Source organism: Periplaneta americana, chromosome 8, assembly GCF_040183065.1.
Source record: "Periplaneta americana isolate PAMFEO1 chromosome 8, P.americana_PAMFEO1_priV1, whole genome shotgun sequence".
NCBI classification, from domain to species: Eukaryota; Metazoa; Arthropoda; class Insecta; order Blattodea; family Blattidae; genus Periplaneta; species Periplaneta americana.
The window spans coordinates 82,505,085-82,526,187 of record NC_091124.1 but is presented as its reverse complement, the minus strand read 5'-3'; the positions used below and the strand labels follow the sequence as shown (position 1 = coordinate 82,526,187).

Genomic DNA, 21,103 nt, shown 5'->3' with positions numbered 1-21,103 from the left:
TGAATTTTGGTTTTATGAGCAAGAAGCCTTTTTGTGCCTTATTGCCTGCCATATGTGTCTTCTTGGTAGATTTGATTATTTGCAATATTTTCACGAATATAAATTACTTAAGTTCAAATGTGAGTATAATATACAGCTTACTCTTTGAACTAGTAAAAAGTAATAGAAAACAACACAAAGTGCATTATTTTTTTAAAATAAGCATTTGTTTGGGACTGGCAGTGAATAGTTCAAGGACAAATGAATTCAACTTATGCATGGAATGCTTTGAAGGTTATAACATTTAAGAAATAGAAAATGACCTTCCTTCACGGGAATAAATTTAACTTCCTGTCATATGATGCCAGAAAGAAGAAAGGTATATTAGTATGTGTTACCTTAAGTTGTTAGTTTTTATGTAGGTAGTTTTGTGATTATAGCTTATCCTAACTTTAAGATTGCCTGAATAGTATGCTTCAACTCATCTTTGGAATTACATGTTCATGGATATAATGTCTTAGCTATTTTTCATAGGAAATAAGAATTGGTTCTCTTGTTGTAGAGTTGCTCATTATGTAGTATAATGCAAGTAGCAGTACATGACTGTATAATTAAAATTTGATTAAAAGATTTAGCCGTCTTGTAGTACAGTAAAAATATTTAATTACAAGGATATTGAGTAGTTAATTAAATTTGCATATCTATAGTATGTAATAAAGTGTATAGATTTTATAGATTTTCTTATCTTGCTGTGAGTTATTCTACATACTCCTGTGTATGTATGTGTGTATCTGTTGTTAATATTTGTCACAATTGTATGTTGTTATTGAATTTTCAGGTACATTTTAAACTTGTTACTTAAATATAAATATTTATCCACAAGAGTTTCCAGGATTGCAATTTTTAATACGTAACAATTTTGTAGAACCAGCTTATTTACAACTGCCTGAATAAATGTGACGTATTTTAGTGTTCAGGATTATTGTATAGTGTTTCTGTTTTGCGTAGATTTTAGTGGTCGGTGAATATATATTTTCACGTGCGAAATAATTTTCTTTTTTCGTTTTTTATTAATGGCTTCCTCTCAAGTACTGACTATATTTTAGTTTGTTTGCATGTACCTATACAAGCTCTTCATAGTTAATATCTTCATCCATACATGTGCAATAACTCAGATTCCGCAAGGAAGATATTAAATTTACTAAAGTCAATGTTTAGCCATTACATATTAGTTTATTCGTAGAAAAGAAAATTTGACTGTTATTGGTTATTTTTCGTTAATAAATTTATATTAATCTGTTTCGGTACTATGTAAATTTATATTATATCTTTCACTTGAAAATGGCAGCCTTGTAATTTCCTAATAATAAAATGGTTGTGAAATGATGCATTTTTGTCCTAGTATATTTTCGAGATCTGAAGGAAAACAAATAGTGTCTTTTTTTAAGGAATTTTTTTTGAGAACCTACAAACAAAATGCCTATTGTCTTTACTTACTCTTGTTAGTGTTTGATGTTTTATTTCCATTAATAGGCAGTCCCACTGTCAAGCTCTACTGCTTTTGAAATTGTCATACTTGACATTTTTATTTTGAAATCATATCAGTGCCCTGCAGTGGCTGAGCGGTCAGACCTTCAGCCTGTCTGGGTTCGAGTACTGGTCTAGAAATCCATAGTGACACTTGTAGCAGACAAGGTCGCAGTTGAGGATTTTCTCGGGATTCTCCCATTTTCTCACATTAGGCATCAACATCATTCTATCAGATCTCCATTCTGTTATCATTTCATGGTAATCCCCAAATGCTGGCTGGTAATGCATGGAGGTGGCTAGTCTAGGAACAAGTGGGCTTGTCTGCTCGAAATATGAATATATATCTTATTTTAATCAGCCAGTGTGAGTTGGATATACTCCTAGCTCAAGATCTAGATCGCAGTGCCGCCCCTTCCAAAATGCAATATAGTACAGAATCACTTTAGGACCTTTGTTATTTCGAAATTCTTTATCATGACATCGTAACATTTCAAAAGTGGCAATGAAAACATTTTCGCAAAGTTATATTGGCACAAAATCTCAGTCCATGAGCTTAAAATTTTGTTGAATGACAGTTCAGTTGGATATATTTTTTTTTATCTAAATGAGGGGGTGGAAAGCAATGGTGAATTGTTAATGTTTAGGTGAGGAGTTTGGACTTTTTCCATTGCTGGTTGTCACAATCAAAAAATTAAGACACAACGTTTCGGAGGGTGGTTCTCCCTTCGTCTTCAGGTGGAAGGAAGGAAGGAAGAGAAAAAAACCTACTGTTGGGATCGTTACGCACAGCTATTCTGTATGACTGATCGTCGATTCCTGGCTTCGGATTCTTCCAACCCCTCATTTAGATCAACATTAGACAACCGGTGTGGACCCGGAATATATTCTACTTTTCGACAATTCGAAAAATCACACATTCTTTTAGCCAAAACCTCTGGCCATATCAACTTTCTTCTACAGTGCAGATCAAACAACATCATTCCCAAAGGTCTACGAGTCAAAGTGCCTTACCATTCGCCCCGCACCGAGAAGATAATCCATAGAACTAATCTGGCCCTCCTGAGGGACAGACTGAACTCACATAGATCCAAAAAATCTGTCCTCATCGCGGAGTGTAAACACCTCAGAGAATATTTTAAAACTAATACCGCAGAAGTGGACTGCAACAGAATCCTCACGGCAGTTAACAGTTCCTACCAGAAAATACACAAGAAACAATCAGAATCCCATTCCAACAAACTGAACCATCTAAACCGCAGGAACCAAGAAATGATACCCAGTTCGTCAAGTGTGAATCATGTCATCAACCTCTCGAGTTACAACTTGTCAGAAGCAGAATCTTCTATTCTAAATAAAGAACTGAACTTCGCTTTGTCCAACCCAGTCACCAATCTGGACCTATCATGTGCAGCCAAGGCTGCAGCGTCCAAACTTTCAGATCCACAGGCCTCTGAGTACAGGTGGAGAATTAGATCCATGCTCGAAAAATCGAAACCACCTAAACATAATATATCCCCTGCAGAACGCAAAGCCCTACACGACCTAAAAACTAACCCTAACATCAAAATCCTACCTGCGGACAAAGGAAACTGTACCGTAGTACTCAATACAACTGATTACCAAGAAAAGATCTCCGATTTCCTTCAGAACGAGACCTATACCGAAATACACAAAGACCCCACCACTAAGGTGGAAAACAAAATAAAAAAACTGTTGAACAAACACAAATCTCTCCTCCCACCGAGTATCTACAAGAAGATTACCCCACGCCACAGCAAACCACCACACTTATATGGTCTCCCCAAGGTTCATAAACAGGATGTCCCTCTCAGACCCATAGTGAGTTCCATAGGCTCTCCTTGTCATGCCTTAGCTAGATTCTTGTGCAAGACCTTAACACATCTCATCGGGAAGATGTCCTCCTATGTAAAGAATTCCAGACATTTTGTCGACATCATAAGGAACACCTCTGTAGATATGCACGACACTCTTGTGAGCTTTGGCGTGGTAAGCCTATTTACAAATGTCCCAATAGATGAAGCTCTTTCCATTGTAAGAAGGAAATTAGAAGCTGATAATAACATCTCTTCGTCCACTCAACTCTCCATAGAGTCATTAATGGAACTACTGGATATTTGTCTCAAGACGACTTATTTTGTTTTTAACAACAGGCTCTTCCAACAGAACGAAGGCATGGCGATGGGTTCCCCCCTTTCCCCTCTCATCAGCAACATCTACATGGAATATTTCGAGGAACTGGCCTTATCTACTGCCAGCCATAAACCTACCCTGTGGCTCCTTTATGTAGATGATACATTCATAATATGGCCTCATAATCCCCAATTATTAGATGGCTTCTTAATACATCTCAACTCACTCCGCCCCTCTATCCAGTTCACGATGGAATTGGAAAAAGACAATTGTCTGCCATTTCTAGATGTATTAGTCACGAGGGACCAAGACAAACTGACAACCACAGTCTACCGGAAATCCACACATACGGGGAGGTATCTTCATTTCCAGTCCAACCATCCCACACATGTAAAGAGAGACATTACATCTACCCTCCTCAACAGGGCTAACTACATCTGTAGTAAAGAATCCGACCTTCAAAATGAAGTACAATCACTCACTAACACTTTTGTAACGAATGGTTATCCCCAAGAATTCATCAAAAAAGGCCATAAGTCATAACCAAGAAAACAAGAGCGATCCCCCCCCCCCCCGGACCCCTTGAGTACCATAGTCATCCCATATGTAAGAGGCACCTCCGAAAAACTCAAGAAAATCTCCAAGAAATATAACATCAGAACAGTCTTCAAATCAGAGAGCACGCTCAGCCGAATCCTGTCCTATAACAAACCCAAACCTAATTACATGGATACCAGAGACTGCATTTATAACATTCCGTGCGAATGCGGTCGCGTGTATATAGGCGAAACGAGCAGACCTCTGTTCACAAGAATTAAGGAGCACAAGTACAACTTCAAACAATGCCTAATAGACAAATCAAGAATAGTACAACACAGCTTTGAATCCGGACACAAAATGAAGTGGGAAAACACTTCAATCCTACAAACTGAGCGTTCTCTGACTCAGAGGAAATACAAGGAAACCGCACATATGAGTTTTTCGGACATTGCCATTAGTCAACCTAGTCTAATTCTTCCGGATATTTGGTTACCCATAGTTGAACAAGACATCAGAAATATTCAGTACAAGAGGAAGAATGCTGTCACAAACACCACGTAGACCACCTGGGGTCATCTCCACCACGATTAGACAACGCAACCTAGTGTTGCAGCTTAGTAACTAGTAGTAGTGTCTGCAACCGCTAGGTGGCAGTAGTAGTTTTTTATCTTGTCCTTTGTTACTATTTTTTTCCTTTTTATCTTTCTATTATTTTCTATCACGGTATCATAACACTTGTTCATTTTTTCAGTTCCCCATCCCCTCCTTTTGTGTGTCTTTCATCAATTTTTTAGCCACTTCATGCCCATCTTCTTTATTCCGTTTGGTTTTAGTGCCAACATACTGCTAATGACTTCGGGTCTTTCTTAATTATAATCTCCACCAAAGCCAGGAATCGACGATCAGTCATACAGAATAGCTGTGCGTAACAATCCCAACAGTAGGTTTTTTTCTCTTCTTTCCTTCCTTCCACCTGAAGACGAAGGGAGAACCACCCTTCGAAACGTTGTCTTAATTTTTTTATTGTGACAACCAGCAATGGAAAAAGTCCAAACCCCTCACCTAAACATATTTTTTTTACCGAGATTGGAAAATAATGAAATGGTCATAAAGTTGAATAAAGAATTGGAAGTATACCACTAAAACAGTTGGCTCAGACAGTAATGTTTGAGACTCGTGTTCAGGAGATCCCTGGGGTATTTTCATGGTTTCCCCTCAGTTACAAAGGCAAATGTCAGATTGGAAATTTACAAACATGATTCATCACTACTTCAATCACCAATATCATAAATATTAATCAAAACCTAATATCAGTTACATGGACACAAGCCATCTATAGCACACAATAGGAACAGGAACTCAACAATAGTAAAAATGGCCTACTGATATACTCAAAGCTCTTACATATGCGATATGACTACAGATGTTAAAATGTATATAAATAAACTTAAAATACAAAATACAAATAATGTATCATAAGTTTGAAATCGAGAATTTCTTCAGGTAAAAGTTTTAAATCTTGAGAAAAGTTAATGTAGAGTAATGGTTAGCATGCCTGACCATGAAATGAGGGGGCTCGGATTCAAATTCTGGTTGGAACAAGTTACCTGGTTGAAGTTTTTTTCCGGGGTTTTCCCTCAACCTATTAAGAGCAAATACTGAGTAACTTTCAGAGCTGGACCCTGAACTCGTTTTGCTAGCATTATCACCTTCATCTCAATCTGACGCTAGGAAACCATAGCGGTTCATAAAGCATCATAAAAAAAAAAACATAATGAATTACTCAAGTCCACACCTGTGGAGTAATGGTCAGTGCATCTGGCCGTGAAACCAGGTGGCCCGGGTTCGATTCCCGGTCAGGGCAAGTTACCTGGTTGAGGTTTTTTTCCGGGGTTTTCCCTCAATCCAATATGAGCAAATGCTGGGTAACTTTCGGTGTTGGATCCCGGACCCATTTCACCGCCATTATCACCTCCATCTCATTCAGATGCTAACTAACCTTAGATGTTGATAAAGCGTCGTAAAATAACCTACTAAAATAAAAAAAAAAGAATTACTCAAGATAATAGTGATATTAGCAAGGTGGTTTGACGTGCTTTACTTTTTTCGACAGGCATATCTAGACATATTCTCCTGAACTGTTGGAATTATTTTGATGTATTAAGTGTTTACAGGGTAATTTGTTTTGTTTTGAAAATCTGTACACATGGTAAGTACTTAATATGGAGCGTTATGGTAGAAGTAGCACAAAATGGCGAATTTATGGAAACAGTGTTAAGCATTTTCTTGTTTTTTTTTTTTTTTTTTTTTAATCTGTATCTAGGAATTAGATGATACCAGTTTTTTTCGATACTCGATACCTGATACTGATACCAAAATTTTGAAATTGATACCTGATGCTCGATACTCAATACTCACTTGTTAAAATCATCTTTGTAAATTTTCCAGATGATACACAATGTACTGCATGCTGTTGAATAGTTAGACACAAACGAACTACACACTACAGTATTGACAGTAACACCATAACCTGCTAAAAGAAATCTCGAAGCTGAGAGGGAAGGGTTAGGGAAAGTATAATATGGTATGTTTTTTTGTAGTGAATTCTAATTATTTTGGAAACTTAAGAATAGCATCCTTTTTTTCTTCGTCGCCTAAGAACTGTTATTGTAGATAGCTAGGTAGTACATCTCATGTCACACCATCGTTTTCACCCTTCTCGTATCACTGCTTTTATTTTAAATTACAAGTATTGTAACTAGTTCTATGAATCTACGGTTTATTCTTCTTTTATATTTACGGTATTGTTTATATAGTTATTTATAACTTAAGCTGTTTTGACAAGTTGACAGCTATAGACCCTAAGCTGAAAGGTCGGTAGGTACTCTTTCCACACCACCAGTTTTTGTTATTCAATATTCACTAATTAAACCGACTGATAATAGGAATAACTGACTGAACAGAGAACAGGTTTATTCTGTTTTCTAGTCACTAATTGAGGGAACTATGCGTGCCAGGTACAATGAGTTTTGCCTTTTGGAGAGAGGATCTTAACATGATAACTACATGCTGAAATTCTAGATTTAGAATTGCATATTATTTGAAATTGAAAGTATCGAGGACTTATTCCGATATATTAGACATGTGAGTATCGAGGTCCTATCCCTATCTGTATTGTATATTTCCAAAACGTTTCATTTGAAGTAATCATATACTTTTTGAAAAGCCTGAAATAAGAACGTTTCCAAACGAAAATAGTAATTGTTAAAATTATCTTCTGTTTATAACTCATAAGAATAAAAATTAACGTTTTGGAACATACCATATAGCATTTAATTCATTACCACCATCTCACCACTATAGTCATACCAGAATTACTGCAGTTCTTATTATCCACCAGGTTAGTTCCATCTGGATCTTTTCAGTACCAATTCAAGTGTACAGATAACTCAAGCTAGGAAGCTGCCTAGAGAGGGGAGGTAGTATAGCTAAAGAAGGGGGCCCACCTAGCCTCCGATACCCATATATAGTCATATTATCTGAAAAGTTGACTTCCTGGCAATGTATTCAAGTTGCATCCTTTCTATAATATATTGAGCAGTGTTGTAATACATAATAATTCGTTTAATGTTATTGGTGTTAATGATTTATTTTCTAATTGCAAAGGTATATTCATTAGTATAATATATGACTGACCTAAATGTTCCATCATTATTCTAGTTATATGTGCCCAAATCGTAGATTATAATGTTTGACTAAGGAGAACTTTGCCTTATAATGTACTACTTATCATAATAGAAGAAATACTTCTATCACAAATAACAGCCACACATAAAAATGTTTTTACACAGAATACAGCCTTCTCAACTGTTATTACAACTTAATTGTACAACTTGATTCAGGGATTTTGGCCCCTGCAAAAAGTAAGTAGATAGACTAAGAGTGAGTTACTCATCACTACTGATGGGCTGGGTCACATAGGTCAGGCCACACAGTCATAACACCTAACACTTCCTTCTTATCATGTCGCGGTACACTCCGTCTTGAAATACAACATTCTTTCACATGTTCCGTTACTAACCACTACATCTCTTAACTAAACAATGTCATAATGATTTATATTTTCTTGACATGAGTGTCCCTCAGCTTCGAGTATAGATATTATTTTCATTCTTCCTCTTTCCTTTTCCCCTCCTATGCACATTTGTGATTAAATTTCTTTCTTATGACGCAATACACAGCTCGCTCACAAGCCAAACAACCAAGGACAGGGGCCATTAACGCTGAATCGAGCTGTACTGTTTTAGTCCGCAGTGCACAGCAGTAGGCGAACAGTGGTAGGAGAGATGTGCTCTATGCGCTTGTGCAAACGAGACAGCTAGCTAGTTTAAGGCATCTGTAGAATTGATTGTGTACATCTCTCCTTTGAATGGTCCAGCTGTTCCATGTCTTCTCTGTTGTTTACTGTGAACACATTTTCATAAAATTATACGTTTATTTTCGATATATATGGCGAGAAGGTATCAGTAATGTGAATTGCAACATTTATTTACTCATTTTATTATTTCTCCTCATGAAATTGTTTTTCCGTTCTTACAAGTTAAACAACAGAAATCTATTGTATCTATTTATTTCCATCTGTTGATGGGCTTAAGAATTCCCTATCTCCACATCTGGCTTAAGCACACCTCTATCAATTACTTTACTTGAGAGGAAAAGCCATTATTATAACTATCATACATGGAAAGATTGTATAATGTGATTGAGTGAATCCTGGAAACATATCTTGTGGTCATCCTGTGAGTGCGGAGTGCATTTGCAGTTTATTATTTTAACAAAGTCAGTAATCTAAGATAAATAGTAATTTCTCTTTCATTTGCGAGATTAAAACTTTCATAACTTACTTCTGGATGCATTTTGTCAACGATTATTACCCTACAGTAGTTGTAATCTTAGAAAAGCCATTGCGTATTCTGAGAGATTAAAAAATTTACATTCGAGACGAAAATTTCATGTGAGAGGTTTAATTTTTCCAGTATTATCACTTCCTGGGTTAAAATAAGTTAAAAAAAAGATTTATTAAGTGAATTTCCAGCTTATTAAGACTATGTCAACATTGAGTGTAATCAGCTATATAGAATGCATAAAACATTTATTATACTTTAAATATTTATATTCAGAAATAACTTCTTTTTAAGAGTGTATGGCATTTGCGTGTTCTCTTCAAGTAGAGCAGTAAATAGGATTAAAGTTATCATAAATGTAATATATTTTCCATTAAATTTATACATTGCAGAAAGATATACAAATGTTGGTAGTTACACATTAAGAAATAAGCCAAGGCATTTGTTTCGTAGTATCTCAGTATATAGTTTAAATATTGATTGTGGGTTGTTACATATAATGACATATTGAAACAGTTTTGCATAAATTTCTAGAAATAAGCTACATCTAAATTTTCTTCAAATTTCACTTACCATTGAACAATCTGAAGTCTGTAATCATGTATTGTTATATGTAATCATTATTTATTTTGATATACAACCACATTGATATTACATCATAAAATATACGTATTTATATTAAATTAATTATCATAATGCAGAAATCAAATTTATGCACATTTAAACTTTGTGAAAGTAGTGTGAATCTTTGTCATACTCTGTATGATGTTATCAAAAATTGTATTTAACACTTAATGTTGAGGGGTGGAGAGGGGAATGGAAGCGAGAAATAAAATTTCTGGTGGTGGTAATACTATGTCAGGACTTCGATTTGTCTAGAATAAAGAAGAGATTTTTAAAATGATTGTTCTGTTTTTTCAGTCCTCTGTCAGCCTATTGAATACATACCGGAGAAGTCCAAGCCCTCAACCAGCAGCTGAAGAGAAGGACGAGGAAAAGTCTCCCAATGAAAGGTAACTGCAGAATATTCCCCCCCCCCCCCATTTGATTCTTCTTTGTACTTTTTTTTTAACTCATATGTAATATTAGTACTTCGTGAATTTATGGCAATGTGCATCAACCTAGATTAAAAACATAGCAACCATGGGTTACAAAATCATGGTTAAAATGTAACCATAGTTGTAATTCTGATGTACTATTCATAATCATTGGTTACTTACACATGGTTACTTGGCACTTAATTTAACCAGGGTAAAGTCTGTGATGGTACACTGTTTCCACAAAATGATAAAAGGAAAACATCCATACCTTCACATTACAGACAGTGTCTAAAAATGATGCTGTTGTGTTTCTGGATTGCATTTCCTTGTTTTTCAGTGCTGTTAGATTAAAATATTACAAAATGAAAAGCGAAAATGATTATATTTCGAAGTCAGTCTGAAATACAAGGTGTGGCAATGAATTGGATGATTTTAAAAATGTTATCAAGAGTGAGTGATTAGATTATTTACCTTTATCACAGAAAAACACAAAGTATACATGTTAGCATTTAGTTTATTTCCAATTTAACTCAATGACAAGTTCTATTTTACAAAAATAATGTCTGTCAAATGATCACCATTCCTCTGTACTCACTCGGTAAGCCACTGGAATTCGTTCAGTTTCTTCCTAAATTCGGTATTTCTACTCCTGGATTGTGTGTGGTACTGAAGCATTAAAAACTTCAGATTTCAAATATCCCCAGAGAAAGAAGTCACAGACTGAAAGATTGGGTGATCTGGCTGGCCATCCTATATTTCCGTGTCTGGAGATCACATGGTTAAAAAACGAATTCCTCACAGCTGCCATGGAAATTCGTGCGGTGTGGCTTGTAGCTAGCCCCATCTTACTAGAAGAACGTGTTCTCGTTCACAGAAATATGGGCAAGTGCAGGAGCTTAGAAGTGCTCCAACATATGAACGTAGCGTTGAAATTCATGTAGTGTGGCTCGTAGCCCCATCTTGCTGGAAGAACATGTCCCCATTCATAGAAAGATGGGCAAATACAGGAGCTAAGGAGTTCTCCAAAATATGAACATAGCATTGCCCTGTCACAGTTATAGCCCTTTCCCTCTCATCTTCAAAGAAGTATGGACCAATAATTACAAAAGAAGATATTGCGCACCATACTGTTATTTTCAAACACTGTGAAGTGGTTTCTCATGAATTTCTTGTGGGTTTGTGGTAGACCAATAACTCACTCTGAAATTTATGCTGAGCAATTACGTAACTGTGACCATTCTTATAAAATGCTTTCATTGCGTAAGCACATTGTGCTCCAGTCCACAATTCCATTGTAATTGAAATGCTTTAAAATGTTCTATCAGATGCTGTAGCATTATTCGCCCCCCCCCCCCCCACTCAAGCCAAATCAAAATAAGCGCTCTTGCAAAATCGCCTGATTCATTGCTGCACCTTGTATCACTAAATATGGAATAGGAAGCAAGAAATAAAGATGGAATATCCATAAAATAAAAGAATGAACCTTAGACCACCAGGAGATTAATACGAATATATGTGCAATCTATTGCAAACTGTGCAATATCCTATAATCCATCCTTTGTTCAGCCTGCAATGGTAGGAAAAAAGATACTCGTACACCTTGAGCCAAGCCAAGCAGTGCTATTACATTGCTTACATTGTGGATGATTCGTACTGCAGTTGATCTATGCACGAAATTTCTTCTGAAAATTTCTGTCACCTAATTCCTTGTAAGAATTCTCTTATTTTTCACTAATACAATTTCACCTTCCCCATCATCCTGATCCAAATGATTCAAATATAATAATTTGTCTTCGAAATCATCAACTGTGAATCTGACTGCCATTTTCTTTTGTTACTGTATTGGTGATGCCTTTTAACTGCTCAAATTGTCTTACAAATTGATAATATATGAAATTGGAAAAATAATATTAAAGAAATTACCCCAAACTAAATTCAGCATGTTTTGCTATTAGATCTATGTAAATATCAATACCTTAAAAAAATACACAGCTTGCAAAAAGAAAGTAGATAGACTAAGAGTGAGTTACTCATCATTACTTGTGGGCTGGGGTTATTTTATTTAAATAATTAATATATATATATATATATATATAATATCTTATATTAATAAAAAATCGAATTACCAGCAAATAATAGAAAAATTAATTATAAAATATAAATATAGAACCAATAAATAAAAAATTCTCTTAAATACAACAAAAATAGGTCAGACCGCACAGTCATAACACCTAATGCTTCCTTCTTATCATGTCACGGTACACTCTGTCTTAAAAACACAATATTCTTCGACACATTCCATTACTAACCACTAGTCTGTTGACTAAACAATGTATGATTTATATTTTCTTGACATGGAGTGTTCCTCAGCTACGAGCAGATATTATTTTCATTCTTTCTCTTCCTTCTTCCCCTCCTATGTACATTTGTGGTTAAAGTTCTTTCTTATGACGCAACACACAGCTTGCTCACTAGCCAAACAAGCAAGGACAAGGGCCATAATCGTTGAATTGAGCTATATTTCGCGTTTTGGAATAATATTCTGAGGAAATTCTACAGATAGTAACAGTATATTCCTACTACAAAAAAAGTAATTAGAATAACTAACTAACTAACTAACTTACTGGTTTTTAAGGAACCCGGAGGTTCATTGCTGCCCTTACATAAGCCCGCCATTGGTCCCTATCCTGAGCAAGATTAATCCATTCTCTATCATCATATCCCACCTCAAATCCATTTTAATATTATCTTCCCATCTATGTCTTGGCCTCCCTAAAGGTCTTTTTCCCCTCCAGCTTCCCAACTAACACTCTATATGCATTTCTGGATTTGTTCATACATGCTACATGCCCTGCCCATCTCAAACGTCTGGATTTAATGTTCCTAATTATGTCAGGTGAAGAATATAATGCATGCAGTTCTGTGTTGTATAACTTTCTCCATTCTCCTGTAACTTTATCCCTCTCAGCCCCAAATATTTTCCTAAGCACCTTTTTCCTTAACCTATGTTCCTCTCTCAAAGTGAGAGTCCAAGTTTCACAACCATAAAGAACAACCGGTAATATAACTGTTTTATAAATTCTAACTTTCAGATTTTTTGACAGCAGACTGGATGATAAAAGCTTCTGAACCGAATAATAACAGGCATTTCCCATATTTATTCTGTGTTTAATTTCTTCCCGAGTATCATTTATATTTGTTACAGTTGCTCCAAGATATTTGAACTTCTCCACCTCTTCAAAAGATAAATTTCCAGTTTTTATATTTCCATTTCGTACAATATTCTCGTCACGAGACATAATCATATACTTTGTCTTTTTGGAATTTATTTCCAAACCTATCTCTTTACTTGCTTCCAGTATATTTTTTCATTAACAAATTTCCTCTTATGTAATGGTGAAAACTTTGCAACTAATTCAATAATTCATAGTATAAATAAGATTATTTAGGACCAAAGAGATTATTTAGTGCAAATTAAAGAAGTACCTAATTTCTCACGCCTTCTATTCTGTAGATGAATTTATGACATCCAACAATGCTGCATGAATATTTCTGTCTTGTGTTAAGTATCAATACTAACCCTTAAAATTGTACTGGTATATTGTAAAACCCTTCAGTGTGTTGTAAAACCCATCTGTATATATTTCAACTAGACTGTGACTATGAATTAAGACTTTGTAGTAATATTAAGATTTTTTGACATGCTCTTACATTCTAGCTGTGAAACATGGACGAATACCATGGAATGTAAATAAATGCAATACAATACAAAATATGGCTGGTTAGAGATTACCATGGTCAACCTTCTGTGTAAGTCTTGAGGTTGATGCACTGTAAAAATGCGTAACCAGGGGTTAGGTTGCAATTTTAACTGATAGTTACACTAACCAGCATTGATGTATGTGGCCATGAGTGCCAGGTATCATGAATAGAACAAGTCTAAATTTTCGTATTATTTTTGTAAGATTGATTAATTTAATTCAGTTAATGGCGTAAATGCACTAACCTTTCTTCTTACATTAATACATATTAATTTTCATTTCTTTAGTTACCGTAAAGTGGGGTGACCTTGAACGCCGAGGTGACTTTGAACAGTAATTTAGCGCCTTTCTAAATTAAATGCTGTGCCCTATTGCGAAAGAACTGAACTAGATTATTGACAGCTTAAACAGTTTTATCGCAATTGGGTACAGCATTTAATTTAGAAAGGCGCTAAATTACTGTTCAAAGTCACCTCGGCATTCAGAGTCACCCCTCTTTACGGTATCAATTAAGATCATTCTGGAATTCTGCTAATCTGAGAGAGTTGAATTTCTTTGAAGTGGAGACCACTAGAAAGGTGGACTATTACACCCAGTGATAGAATGATAGGTGACTAAGAGAGATTTCCACAATGTTCTACTTCCAAGTACAGGAGGACACCATTTGAAAGTCAGTTGGTAGGAATCTGGTTTTCTTTAACCATAATAAGCCTATCGTAGTTCTCCAATTTTCCAATCATGAGGCTGAATGAATTCCATTCCAGATCCTATTCCCTTGCAAAATATCTTGGGTATAGCTGGGAATCAAATCTGGGACCTCTTGGTTCATAATTGGGCAAGCTAGCCGTTACACCAAGGATGCAGTCAAATGTCAAAGACAGAGGATTTGAATTTGGCGAAACAAACTTTTAGATTCATTAGTAGAAGATTTAAGCAAGAGGTATGCTGTGGGTTACATGATGGGCTAATATTATACAAATCTATAGACACGGAGGCTTATCTCAGACTAAAACAAATCTTCTCCCTTCATACCCATTGGCAGGGGCAGGTATATATTGAGATCAATTTTATCATTTGTGTTTTTTAATATTGGTGTCAGTGGAGATTATTGGAAATTGATTTGTACTCTTGACGGAGATTAATGAAAATCTTGGAAAATACAATTATTTTTGAATTGGAGTATTAACTCAGTATGAATATTACTTTCCAAATAATTAATATTAATGGTTCGTTGGATTCTGGTAAAGGTTCATTATGGCCAATAGAGAGTATTTGTTGGGTTGAGACTGTATTTAACACACATTCATTAAAAAACGAAGGTGTGCTTAAATGCTACAGACTCATGTCAATTGATTTACTGACATGTAAAACAACTTTTGCAGGACAGAATTCCGGTACACTGGCAATGCTGATATAACTTTGGGAATTGCAAGTGTCGTTAAATAAAACATAATTATACATCTTGATTACACAACTTTTAACACTATATCACTTCAGAATATATAGTTTATTGCTTTCACGTGTTAAATACTAAGTTACAGTACCTTGTTGGCTAGTTTCAGCCTGTGAAGATAGCTCACAACAGACTGAAACTAGTCAACAAGATATCGTAACCTAGTATTTAACATGTGAAAACAATAAACTATATATAGTATTTCAAGAACATAATTTGTAATTTTTGACAACTTATTTCATGAAATACCTATCGAATTGATAATTTATTTCACGAAATACCCACCGAAATAGTGGCAAGTTTAACACTGAAAAATCATGATATTAAGGGGTTAGGTACAGCTTACAGCAGTAAAATTTTGGAAATATTCAACATTTTTTCCTCCATTACTGTATCTTGTACAATAATGAAAATTAGTATGTGTAAAACACTGTCCTTCTGCTATATGAAAAAAATATTTTTACGATTTCAAATAATTATTTACATTTTTTTTTTTTTTTTCAAAATTCAGTTCACTGTGCAGTGATGAAGTTTTTCCCACATAGCTCAAAAACTATCCAACATTCTGTGATGAAATTTTTTGTGTGTATTTATGCATGTCATATCTACAATATGATGTAAGATCACTTCTCTACCTATGATAGATTGTCTGATAAAAAATAAATTCATTTTTAAAAATGGTCAAATATAAGTATTTTTGGCTCAATTGCAGTATTTGTCCCACTATGCTCTAACATCTGAAGAACATACTTCTTGCGCATTTTGCACTACCAATCTTAAGTCATTTGCCTCCACTGTGACGAAAGTTGCTACTTATGCCAATCTTACCGACTTCAGGTCGAACAGAGAGTACAAGACGCGCGAAGAGTATAAAAGACTGCTGTCTTATTTCAAAGAGTATGTTTCAACTCAGGAAATACTGCCCTTGTTCCCTTCTCAAACTCTGTTCAGACTGCATCGTCAAAGATTCCATAGATGAAACAGTACAGTAAACGTTTGCATCATAACTGCCGCCATTTGATATGTTTAACTACTGCGAAATGTACGTGTTAAAATGGTGTAAGTACATGACACTGTTAGTCACTAGCTTTATCTATGGGATGGTAGCTTCTTTACTTATCTGTGTGTTACGCATGTGCAGTATCATATAATTCGACTTAGAAAAATTTCTTGCGGGACACTAGGTGCAGTTTCTCCATATTTTCTTCTAACACAAAATAAAAAATATCATTTACAGTATTAAGAAATGTAGTTGAAAGAGCATGATATTGTAAACAGGAGTTTCAGCAATAAAATAAAAGTTAACAAGTTTATGAGTTATGAGGGAAATGCTTCATCACTGCACAGTAAATTGCTATCATTTTGAATTTTGAGAAAAAAAATTTAAATCGTAAAAATATTTTTTTCATATAGCAGAAGGACAGTGTTTTACACATACCAAGTTTTGTTATTGTACAAGATGCAGTAATGGAGGGAAAAAATGTTGAATATTTCCAAAAATTTTACTGCTGTAAGCTATACCTAATCCCTTAAATGGTAATAATGTAATTTTAAATAAAAGTGTATCTGTATATATTCCCTTTACAGTTGAGTTAGGAAACTACATGAAAATTTACACCAAAATATTTTCTCTTTTTGAGCATTAGGAAAACAGGGTGGGACAATTTCAGTGAACTATTTTTAATGTGTGATTAAACTTAATGGAGTGAATGAAATATGTATTTAAACAGCTTAATAGTTTGATACTTTTGATTTTGTTTATTTACACAATTGAAGTTATTTTCTTTTTAAATCACATCCTTCAAGTGACCTTCTTAACTTGCAATAATGCACTGCTGATGTCGCTTATGGAAACTTTGTCATGACATGAACATAGATCTGTAACTCCTGATCAATGTATTCAATTTTGTGCTGAATCTTATTTTTCAGCTCTTGAATATCATATAATCTATGAGAGAACACTCTCTGCTTCAAATACTTTTGCAGACTTGCAGAGGTTCTTGCCCAGGTGCATCATCGCCCAATCTGGTGATATTCCATGTCTTTCGCTTTCACCCGATTTGACAGCTCCATATTTTTTGTTATGGAGTATTTGTTACAGGAGTATTAAAAAGCTGAAGAATAAGTTTTAGCATGAAATTGAACACATGGTTAGGAGTTGTATCATAACAAGTTTCTAGAAGCAACTTCAGCAGTGTACTGCAAGTGGATAAGGTCCCCTGAAGGATGTGGTTTATTAAAAAATAACTTACATTGTATAAATAAACAAAATCAAAGTATAAATATGCTATTAGGTTGTAAAAATATATATTTTTCTCCATAACGTTTTAACACACTTTAAAAATAATTCGCTGAAAATGCCCAACCTTGCGTGAACTAATATACTGGATCAATCATAACTCATTCCACTGTAATTTCTATTTGAATATGAGTTCATTTTAGTCATAAATGTTTGATGATAATATCACATTAAAATTAGAAAGTTTTGAAGCACTGAAAGATTTTATTGTGGCAAAAGGAATGAATGAGAATCTCATTTGTATTGTTTTTTAGCAGGAAAGTTCAGAATTTGTCATCAGTAGCTCTCTACAGAGCTGCTCGTCCTCGAAGTGGGAAGTATGGTGTTGTATTGAAGCCCTTCCCACGGTCTGCATACCTTACAAGGAAAACAAAACCGTCTACACCGCCAAAAACATCAAGTAGTGCTCCATCAAGCAACATTAATGGAGTTGAGACACCATCACATTTAGAACTTGATGACGAAGATGTAGCAGCTGCAACACCAACACCAACACACGTGTTAACCACGTACTGAAAGGCACTCAGAACCTCAGGAAATATGTGAATGGTATATAGTACTGACATTGTGCAAACCGATGCCATCCACACAGATGCATGCACCAGCATTCGAAAGTACAGAGTGAATTGAGAAATTTGAATGTATTTGGCATAGTCTTTAACAGAAACGTTTGTCATAAATTTATGTAACATTCCCAAACTATTTTTTTAATAATGTGTTTTAGGTGCTCTAAATAAATTTTTCCTCCATTTATGTGAAAACCTTAAGAAAGAGAGAAATTTCTATTATTTGTGGTCCAAGTAAAATAGCCTAAAAATCTCTTGCTAATGGATTCATTGCTTTATTTGCTGTACATATTGTTCTGCAAGAGAACGTGTTCTATGTTTATTAATTGTTGTAACAATACAATGAGTCTGACGTGTAAGATTGTTGTGTACAATATAAATATATCTTATGCCTTCCAGTCGATATGATGTACTGTAATAAAAGGTGTAATTTATGGAGGTGGCCTAATTCCTTAAATTTTATTATTTTATTAGTTAGAAAAGACTTTATAGGCCTATTATTTACATTCTTAACAATTAGTTTACATTATCGAAGATAATGGAACTGTTGACATAACTCTGATGGAAAAGTGTGGCATAAATTGCTGTCTGATCAACATTTTTACCGTATTGCAGTGCTACCACAATTAGACACAAAATCTTAATCTAACCATTTGCAGAATGTTACTGTTTTTCTTAGTTCGTAACCAAGTATAAAAAAGGAGAACTTTATTTTTAAGTGTACGGTTAATACGAGCAATGTTTGACAGAATTATACTTGAAACATTTCGTCATTAAAATCAAATGAAATGGATCACCACATTTTACTTGCGAAACTTGGTTATAGAGTTACATTACAATTCATGGAACTGTGCACTAGAATCTAGCTTCATATTCATAGTCCAGAGATATTTCATTGCCTTGTAGGTTGCAAATTGAACAATCTTTACACATACAAAACTTATCTGGGAGGAAAGTGAGCGAACATCCTTAAGGATAAACGGTTTGTTTATTTGTTTCTTGAGGTGGGAAATCAATTCTGGTGATAAATATACTAAATCACCAGAAAGCGTACAGTATTTTCATCTAATATTTTCTTATAAGTTTGGTCACCATCGATTTAAATGCTTGCTAAAAGGAAAGCTGTACAAAATTTCTTCTTTCGAGTGGTAAATAGTATTGAGTTACCTAAGTCATTGTTGCATGTGTTGAGTTGGAGTTGTTTGAATCAGTCATTGGTTCTGGATTGAAATTGCTTTTGTTGCCTATTTTATACGTGAGGTTCAGAATTCTTGTGTTCAAATTTAGATTGACAATAAAGATGTTATGTCCAATTTATCAAAGTTCCAAGATTGTCCCATACATGTTCTGTGGGATCGTTTTGAGCAATTTTGTGACTTAGATTGTTTAATATTTTACTTCCTCAAGAAAACGTTTATTTTTCAGATGGAAGTGGATATTTTATTTTGTCCAGTATTTATGTATTTATTACAAATATATTTTAAATGAACACCAATTAAGATGATCAGTTTTGAGAAAAATTTGGATGCTTTGGCGATTTTGACTTCCTGTATGTATGACCGTAGTGTAGAAATGGTTGATTTGTATTTGGGTTTATCAAATTGTGGATATGGTTCTTGATGTTAGGGAAACCCAGAGAAAGGTTAGGACATAACTGTGAATTTTTTATACACATAATTTGTTCACAAGTTGCCAAATATATAGAATGTTATTAGTTTTACTAGGCAGTGGCTGTAGATGAAAAGTATTTTGTAATGTCTTAAATTTCTTCTAGAAATAAAAAAAGATTAGAACTACATATACAAGTGTAAAGAGAACTCGTGGTTTATTGTTAGGAACAAATGAATTGCCCTCATTTGCACTATTTTCGCATTTTTTTATTTATATCAATGGCCATTTATAAACAGTAATATTCGTTCGTGTAATTTACTAATTTACATAATGATATTTTGTCATTTTTCTTATCTACATTTGTATGTGCAAATTAATTTGTATTGGCCATATAGTTATGTTAATGTAAAACATTCATTACTGTATTTGTTATTTTGAGAGCTACTATTTGTATTGTATATTAGTTTTATACTGTGAAAAACTTGAATTAATCCATCAAGCGTTTAATTAATATTATCATCTTAATTATAATTATAATAATTTTGTTCCTAAGCAAAAGGCAAAGCAATAAACTGGTAAATTGTAATATAATTATGGTGTTGGCACTGTTTTTATAAATGTTGCTCTCTCTCTCTCTCTCTCTCTCTCTCTCTCTCTCTCTCTCTTCTAGGAAAGATTTAATTTTCTCGGTCTAGGTTTACTTCCTCATTAGAGAAAATATGTCAATCAATCTATCAAAGAACATTATGGAGCATGTCGACTCCATGTCGATTTCACAAAACGCTTCCACTCTGTTCTGTATTTGCTAGTTCCTCCCAGTTGGTAATTCCCATTTCCATGCATTCCTTCTGAATTTCATCTTTCCATCTACTTCGAGATCTTCCCAGTGGCCTTCTGTTGTTCAAGGTGTTCATATATATATATATATATATATATATATATATATACACACACATACACACAGGGTGATTCATGAGGAAAGGTAAAAAATTTGGGATGTGAATACTGAAGTCATTCTGAGTCAAAAAGTTCATATGAATATGGGTCCGTTTTCGACCAGTTACGGAGATATGGCTCTTTGATTTCACAAAAACTTCTGGGATTTCATTGTACTAACTCGCATTTAGAGACAGATAATGGACAAATTTAAAGTTTATATTCACGTATGCATACATACCTAGTATTCTAGATGTCGGGATCGATGTTTTCGCACATTTTCAAAGGTACCTCCTTCTGCTTCAATGCACTATTGCGCTTGGGCGTGAATCA

The 21,103-nt window shown here is 34.6% G+C and overlaps 1 protein-coding gene across 5 annotated transcripts in view; it reads left to right on the top strand.

The window, feature by feature from the left end:
• Positions 1-20,439, top strand: part of LOC138704818 (tubulin polyglutamylase ttll-4-like) — a 126,068-nt gene extending 105,629 nt beyond the window's left edge. For 2 of the 5 annotated variants that reach the window (XM_069833101.1, XM_069833100.1), the window contains exons 17-18: positions 10,026-10,117; positions 17,912-20,419. In XM_069833101.1, the coding sequence (XP_069689202.1) occupies positions 10,026-10,117; positions 17,912-18,173 (354 nt within the window). In that variant the 3' untranslated portion in view covers positions 18,174-20,419. Of the gene's footprint in view, positions 1-10,025; positions 10,118-17,911 lie in introns of those variants that run through there. The other 3 variants (XM_069833103.1, XM_069833102.1, XM_069833104.1) reach the window with 3 other exon arrangements.
• The last annotated feature ends 664 nt before the right edge of the window (positions 20,440-21,103 follow it).